The 8,782-nt window shown below is 33.8% G+C and overlaps 1 protein-coding gene across 1 annotated transcript; it reads left to right on the forward strand.

Annotated features, from left to right (window-relative positions):
• The first annotated feature begins 1,747 nt into the window (after positions 1–1,747).
• On the forward strand, positions 1,748–5,858 carry LOC136997614 (cyclin-dependent kinase inhibitor 1C-like). Its single transcript, XM_067348486.1, has 3 exons — positions 1,748–1,790; positions 1,882–2,279; positions 2,818–5,858. Exons 1-3 carry the CDS (start codon positions 1,766–1,768, stop codon positions 2,833–2,835), a joined length of 441 nt encoding a protein of 146 aa, XP_067204587.1. The 5' UTR covers positions 1,748–1,765; the 3' UTR covers positions 2,836–5,858.
• The last annotated feature ends 2,924 nt before the right edge of the window (positions 5,859–8,782 follow it).

Consider the following 8,782-nt stretch of genomic DNA (forward strand, 5'->3'; position numbering starts at 1 on the left):
TGTGCATGTATTTTTGGAACAATATTTTAACAATGATAATTAAACCATCTTCTGTGAAAGTACAAAATTTATGATAGTCTCAAGAAAGCTGTAAATACATATATATGTAAAAAAATAGATATATATCAATTTTTGAAAAATTATAAAATAAGTTTCCACTCTGAAGCTTTGACCTATTGTAATAAAAAACATATAAACATATCAAAATTGCTTCAAAATCGTTTTGTCATACAAACAGAGAAATTAATAATTAATATAACATTGTTCTATAATTTTTTTCACACTTTATAGAGTAATAAATAAAAAGTATTAATTGATGCTGAAGCAATTCTTGTAAATTATTAAAAATTATAATCTTACCTTTTTTTATATCCTTTTTTTAACGATAATCTGCGTAAGCTGGGAACTAATTTGCCTCTCTGCAAATATCTCCCCATCTTGTATATATGACACAAAAATCACTCAAAACGTCACTGTATATCACTACTAACACACTTTCCACAGCATCGAGACAATCGGTTGCAATCACTCACGCTGTGCAAGAACAATACATGTTTATCCGCGCTACTGTCTTTTTAAATTCAGTAACGGATACAGTATTGTGCGGTGCCCCAAAAACGGGAACACGACTGGAATGTAACTTGCTGTCATAATTTTGCATAATAAAATTAAATTCGTACTTATAAAGTCCACAAAACAAAATGTTTTATGTTTGAAAAACATAAGTAATGTTATAATACTATTAAATAATTATATTATACGTAATATTTTATAATATTATATTTGATAATATTTTTACTTCGTAATTAATTGTAGGTACTTAGTACAAGCAAATTTTTTTAAATATCTTTGCAATAGCCAAATTTTTTCCTGTTTTAGTAAAAAAATAATGAGTTGAAACAATGAAGTACATAACATTTCTTTAACATGGTCATCTCCTTTGCTCTATGTACACAATTTTATATATTTTTTTACTTGTTCGTTCTCATTTCTTTTTATTCTGGCATGTTTACTTGCTCGTTTGCACATTTAGCAAATCACTGTAATTCTCTCACTTTTTTGCATTTAGTCATCTGATATTTTGGTAAATGCTTGCAATAATGTTATGGTATTATTTTTTATTATTAATTTTTACTAAAATATAGATAAATGTTTTTGCATAGAATTAATAATATTGTATAATGAAGTTTCTTGTATATGTGATACTACATACAAATAAAAGAGAAGCAAGATTAGCATCAAACTTGATATCATTATATTATCATTGCAAGTATTTACCTAAGTGTCAGGTAAAATAATGCGAACAAGCGAAAGAACACGAGTGATTTACTAAACGTGCAAAAGAGCGACTGAATATGCGAAAAGCAAAAGAATGAGAACAAGGGAGTAAAAAGTAATAGAAAAATTGTGAAAGTAGGCTAGAAGAGAAAATCGCGCACGAAAATATAATGTATTGTTACAATTTAATTGTTTAATCTTATTTTTTCTTTATTTCAACATAAAAAATTTATCTATTAATTTTGCAAAGCTATTAAAAGAAATTCGCCTTAGAAACGCTTGCTTTTTAGCATTTATCGTACGCTGTTGTCGGCTGATGTTTGAAAGCGTTGGTAAAAGCGAGACAAACGATATTTACTCGCTTATACCGAATCGATTGGCTGAGCGTAAGAACGCGTGACGCGATTCTCGCTTGTTGCGTGCCTCTCCTACCGCGATGTTGTTAGTGCGAGTGTCCTTCCCGCTCAGTTCTAACGACGCCATTGGGATGGAAAGACGTAACGTGCGAAGAAGTAAGTAGGAATAAAACATATATATATATATATATATAATATACATATTATTAATTTAATATCATGTATAATTAATTAAATTTTTTTGCAGGTAAAACTGAGGGCCATTCCTCATCGCCCATGATATCGCCGGCACGTGAATCAGCACGTGCGTTGGAACCGGTCCACGTACCGGCTCAGGCGCCCGTCCAGGCACCGGCGCCCGTCCAGGCACCGGCGCTCGTCCAGGCACCGGCGCACGTCCAGGCACCGGTTCAGGTGCCCGTCCAGGGACCCGTCCAGGCACCGGCTCAGGCGCCCGTCCAGGGACCCGTCCAGGGATCCGTCCAGGCACCGGCTCAGGCGCCCGTCCAGGCACCGGCTCAGGCGCCCGTCCAGGCACCGGCTCAGGCGCCCGTCCAAGCACCGGTTGAGGTCTTCTTTCAGACACCGGCTCAGGCGTTCGGCCGACAACCTCTTCAACCAATGGGAAGAAACGCATTAGAAAAAATAAGTTATAAGAAAACTTTTAATATCGTATGTGCGTGAGTGTATGTGCGTGTATGAGCGTGAGTGTATGTGCGTGCATGTATGCGTGCGAGTGAAGTGTATAAAAATGAATGCGAGCGAGCGAGAAAACGAGCGAGAGAACGAGCGAGAGAACGAGCGAGCGAGCGAGAGAGCGAGCGAGAGAATGAGAGAGCGAGCAAGAGAGCGAGAGAGCGAGCGAGAGAGAGAGGGGGGGGAGGGAGGGAGAGTCATAGGCACGCATGCACAATTACTTAATGCAGAGCTCGGAATTATTTAAGCATTTTAGCAGAATTTTGCAATTGATGCCTCCTTTTCTCTCCTTATCGCACATACCGCAGTTGCTTGGGCCAGCACCGCCGAGCGTTAGGAGCGGTGCTGGCTGCGGCTGCGGCTGCGGCGTGCGCGGTAAGTAGAGAAAACAAGGCATCAACCGCAAGATTCAGCTAAAATGATGAAATAATTCCGAGCTCTGATTTAACAAATATAGAATCTCTAATTGAGTTTATCTTCTGTTTACAGCGAATTAATAATCTGATACGTAAAAAATTACGCACGGTGCAGAAAAGAGGACAGGGTTTCAAACAGGAAGCGTTTGCACCACCACAAGCACCACCACCACCATCATCATCAGCAGTGGCACCTTATTGGCATCCGTGCAGATATGCTCCATCAGCATATCCAGCATATCCAGCATATCCAGCATATCCACCACCGTGTCCGCCGCCGTGTCCGCCGCCGTGCCCGCCGCCGTGCCCGCCGCCGTACCATCATCCATCGTACGGCTCTGCGTATAATCAGCCGTATAATGGATACGGTTCATCGTATTATTGGTAACCAAGTAACAAGTAAAGATATTACAATTTTTCGACTCGAATTATTCAAAATAAATGACAAACAAGCTTCAGAGCCACAGCTAGTTAGACATGCTCTATTAATTACTTTATATCACATAACAATTAATTAGACGTTTCGACCATTCGGATGTGGTCATCTTCAGTACAATACTTAAAACTATCTTGTAAAACATATTACAATAATTTAATCCTATAACCGTTTCTTTTGAAACATTTAACCGGTTATAGGATTAAATTATTGTAATATGTTTTACAAGATAGTTTTAAGTATTGTACTGAAGATGACCACATCCGAATGGTCGAAACGTCTAATTAATTATGTGATATAAAGTAATAAATAGAGCATGTCTAACTAGCTGTGGCTCTGAAGCTTGTTTGTCATTATTTATTTTAAATAAAAAGTAATTTTTATTTCTTTGTTTCTTTGAAATGTAATGTAGGTCTAATCTTTTTCATCGCATTAATTGTAGTTATTTTGGTTTTTTGGTTACTTTGGTTTATTTTTGCTGCGTTCGGTTTTATAAATCAGAGACATCCGTTTGCTCTTAGTAATAAAAAGTATTTTTTATTTCTTTGTTTCTTTGAAATGTAATATAGGTCTATAATCTTTTTAATCGCATAAATTGTGCTTATTTTGGTTTTTTGGTTTGATTATCAAATATTTCTTTTTTGCACCATGCGCAATTTTTGTCTTATAGTTTATTTGCTGCAAACAAAAGATATATTTTACACTATGTATACAAAATAATGCGATTAAATAGAAGTTAGACCTATAATTTGTATTTTTATATAATAAATATGTTTTATAAAATTATATTTTATAAAATTTATAATATATATTTATAAAATATATATTTTATAAAATTTTATTCATTATATGTTATATATTAACATTTATTAACATTATATATATTAACATTATATATTAACATTTATTTTGTTATGTATAAAAAAATATTTTTTTTCAATAATTTTTTTACGAATAAATAAAAAATTATTGTACATGTATTCCAATGTGTGTATGTACATCTATGTATTTGTATGTACATGTATGTACATCTATGTATTTGTATGTATATGTATTTTGCATTAAAATGCAAAAATAAAAAAATTTTATATCTAAAAAATTGTGCATTCTTTTAATCCCATCTTCCTATAAACTTCCTATTCATAAACCCTAAATTATAATTACTATATTTGTGTTTGGAGCACATTCAAAATTAATTCAATAATAAAATTTCTGCATACTCATGTAGTGTCGAGAGAAAAATCATTGATTAGTTATATGCATATAGAGATATAGTAAAATTTAATATAGTGCAAACAAAGAAAAAGTGTACATTATTATATAATATAAATTATATATATAAAGTCTATATTCATACTTTTTTATAATATTATTTATACACTTTTCCTCCCACTGTATCTTACACAATATAACATTTTATTATACCTTTATATACTTATATTAAGAACTAATCAATGATTTTTCTATTGACATTATACATAAGTGTACATAAATAGAATTATTAAATGAACTAGAAATGGTACAGTGTAAAAAAATCAAAATATGTCTATTTTTTTAAATTAGTAGTTCAATATTACATTTTACTATACCTCTATAACATTATTTATGTATGCAATATATGTATATAGAGGTATAGTAAAATGTAATATTGAATCATTAATTTAAAAAGATAGACATATTTGGATTATGTTTTTCACTGCACATTCCAAATTCATTGAATAATTCTACACTCACCCGAAAAAAAAGCGGTACACTGAAAATGTGGGAAAAATTCATCAAATTTCAACTGACGATAACTTCGTAAATAATAAAGATAGAAAGTTCTATAAAATATGGAAATGAAGCTAAAAATCTCTACTTTAAGAATCAATTTATTTCAATGTTGCAAAATAAATTTATTGAAAATGGCGGATGACAAAGCGCGAGCATGCAAAATTGAAAAATAATGGTTCGAGTTTGCGACGGTGCACGGTATAAACAAAAAATTGTAGCTTATTGGGATCAAAAGCGTACGAAAGTACAGAGTCTCCTCTTTAAAATGCTTTTTTATGCATCTCGATACGATGATTTTTCGCCGAGAGATTCGCATTTGAAGAAAAAGGCAGATTCTTACTTCAAATGCGAATCTCTCAGCGAAAAATCATCGTATCGAGATGCATAAAAAAGCATTTTAAAGAGGAGACTCTGTACTTTCGTACGCTTTTGATCCCAATAAGCTACAATTTTTTGTTTATACCGTGCACCGTCGCAAACTCGAACCATTATTTTTCAATTTTGCATGCTCGCGCTTTGTCATCCGCCATTTTCAATAAATTTATTTTGCAACATTGAAATAAATTGATTCTTAAAGTAGAGATTTTTAGCTTCATTTTCATATTTTATAGAACTTTCTATCTTTATTATTTACGAAGTTATCGTCAGTTGAAATTTGATGAATTTTTCCCACATTTTCAGTGTACCGCTTTTTTTTCGGGTGAGTGTATTTCTGTACACTTATGTATAATGTCAATAAAAAAATCATAGATTAGTTCTTAATATATGTATATAGAGGTATAATAAAATGTAATATTGTGTAAGATACAGTGGAAGGAAAAGTGTATAAATAATATTATAACAAAAGTATCAATGTAGACTCTATATATATATATAATTAATAATATTCAATAATGTACACTTTTTCTTCTAATGTATCTTGCACTATATTACATTTTATTATATCTCTATATACATTTATTAAGAACTAATCTATGATTTTTCTATTGACATTATACATAAGTCTACAGAAATAGAATTATTTAATGAATTTGGAATGTGCAATGAAAAACATAATCCAAATATGTCTATCTTTTTAAATTAATGGTAAAATATTACATTTTACTATATCTCTATATACATATATTGCATATATAAATATATATAATAGAGGTATAATAAAATGTAATGTGTAAGATACAGTAGAAAGAAAAGTGTACAAATTGAACATATAAATCATTTTTGTACGTAAAAGCAGAATCACTATTTTTAAAATAAATATATTTTGATTGTTTTACACTGCACATTCCAAATTCATTAAATAATTGTATTTCTGTACACTTATGTATAATGTCAATAGAAAAATCATAGATTAGGTTTTAATATATGTATATAGAGGTATAATAAAATGTAATATTGTGTAAGATAGAGTTGAAGGAAAAGTGTATAAAAAATTATCAATATAAAGACTACACATACAAGTAATATTATTCAATAATGTACACTTTTCCTCCTACTGTGTCGTACACAAAATTACATTTTACTATACCTCTATATACATAAAACTAATCAATGATTTTTCTATTGATACAACACAAGTATGCAGAAATTTCATAATTCTATGAATTGGGAATGTACAGTCTAAAATACAGTGTGTAGGTATTGTAAAATAAAATATTACACACAAAAATGTGTAAAAAAAAATTTATTTATTAAAAAATTATTGCAAATTTGCAATATTTTTCTTTCATAAAACACAATTACACATACATAACATATAATACACTGTTGTGGGTCCAAAGAACCACAACCAATTATTAATAATAAAATATATATATATTAATAAAATATAAGAAAATATCTATTGCATATCAGATTAAGATATCTAATATTCAGTTTCCGGCTCATGCGAGACACCGGATAAATCGCGCAGCGAAAATTAAAACCTAATTCACTTTTACGCGACAATGCTGACGAACGATCGAATTTCGTCAGCAAGTTAGATCGTTAAAACTGCAATCAAGTGCAGTTTCACGTATATAAAATCGCCGTCGCGAGATCACGACGGCGGGTCTAAAACTATCATTCACAAGAAACGGACGTATGTCCGTTGGGACCACAAATCTAGAAGAATGCGAATTATAACAATTCGCTAAAAGCGAATAAGAATAACTTGGGGCTCCGTGATACTACACTAAGGCAAGGATTCCTGACGGAACCTAGATTACATAGAAGTAAGGGAACTTGTAATAAATCAAGAAATCAATAAATATATGGGAGATTGTTTTTTTTATTAAGAAGAACAAAAAAGGATTATTCCCGGATTCCCGGCCTAACTCCTCGGCAGATCCCGAACCCGTGCCCTATCACCAAGGGCACAACAAATATCTGGTGGCAGCGGTGGGATCTGCCTCTCCTTCGGGACCAGGAACCCGGAACGTCCAGAGCCTGAAACAAAAAGAAAAAAATTTAAGTGAGTGAAAATTAGTCGGCGGACAAGTTCCAATACGGAGATTATTGAAACGAGAAGACCCCGACCAACGCAGCAGTAAGCAGCCGAAAATTAAGTGCAAAATAGTCGGCGGACAAGTTTCAATACGGAGATTATTGAAACAAGAAGACCCCGACCAACGCAACGGTAAGCAGAGTAGCAGCGCAGCAGCAGACTATCCAGAGCCAAGCAGTGCCGAGCGGAGTCAGCGAAATAGGAGCCAGCCGCAGAAAGCAGCCGAGCGACCTACACCTACAGCCTACGATCTACAGCCGGACAGCGAACCGCAGCTAAGGACGAGGCAACATGCGAGCGATCATACTACTACTACTGTAAGTCCGAACCATTATATAAAATATAAAAACGCGTGAATGTACAAAAGCGAAAGCGACCCCGGTCCCATACGAAATAGGTCGTGGCTATTTAGCAACCAAGCGCGACACGCAATCCGCACAGCGTTAAACCCGATACGCGTTATCGAAGACGCGACTCGCGACATAAGCGATAACGTACGCCGTACATTACAATACACAAACTCGGACGGTGATACCGACGACGAATTGGATGCAAACATAGAAGCTAAACGAGATTACACTTTCGAAGATATCGATTCGAGTTTAATTCCCGCTCTTAACGATACCGTGATAGAAGTAAAAACTAAAAAGACTAGACCTTACATTAGTAAAACACCAAGCCGCGTGTCAGATTACAGCGAGTTTGAGCTAACATCATACGATAGTAGCATATTTGATCCGGACGAAATCCGTGAAAGAAGAAACGAAAAAATGTCTCAAAGAAGGAAGAGTGAGGCAGATATCGAAATAGAAAACGAAATATCCGCGTTAATGGAGCAAAATACAAGAGAAAACGAAGCCAGCGGACTTCGAACGGGAACACGCCCAAAAAATAAAAATCAGATTTCAGCACTAGAAGAAACAATGCACGAAATGCGCGAACAGATCGCGACATTATTTGAGTATCTTCATGCGCATCATCACGAACGAAATCCGCGACAAGAACGCGAAACCGACATTTCATACGGTCGAACTACTGAAGACATATGAAACAGACAATCCACTGACGCACAACGCTACATGACATCAAAAAACGCGATAAATTTAATACCTATTTTTGACGGTACGTCACGAACGAACTTAAAATCATTTCTAAGCGCTTGTTCATGTGCAATGAAGTATGTAAAGCCCGAGTTCGCAGACGAGCTACTCGACGTCATAATGTCGACTAAATTGCAAGGCAGAGCATTAATAAATTTTGAGATCAAAGATATCAGATCGTTTGAACAGTTAAAAAACGAACTGGAAAGCTTTTACTACCCTAAGAAAAATCCTGCATCGAT

The sequence above is a fragment of the Linepithema humile genome, chromosome 2 (genome assembly GCF_040581485.1).
Source record: "Linepithema humile isolate Giens D197 chromosome 2, Lhum_UNIL_v1.0, whole genome shotgun sequence".
NCBI lineage: Eukaryota > Metazoa > Arthropoda > Insecta > Hymenoptera > Formicidae > Linepithema > Linepithema humile.

What these genes read in the sequence shown, in the direction of transcription:
- LOC136997614 (XM_067348486.1), top strand. Translation starts at nt 1,766, where the DNA reads ATGGAAAGACGTAACGTGCGAAGAA. An exon ending in AAGACGTAACGTGCGAAGAA is followed by an intron (nt 1,791 to 1,881) that starts GTAAGTAGGAAT and finishes ATTTTTTTGCAG; the next exon opens with GTAAAACTGAGGGCCATTCC.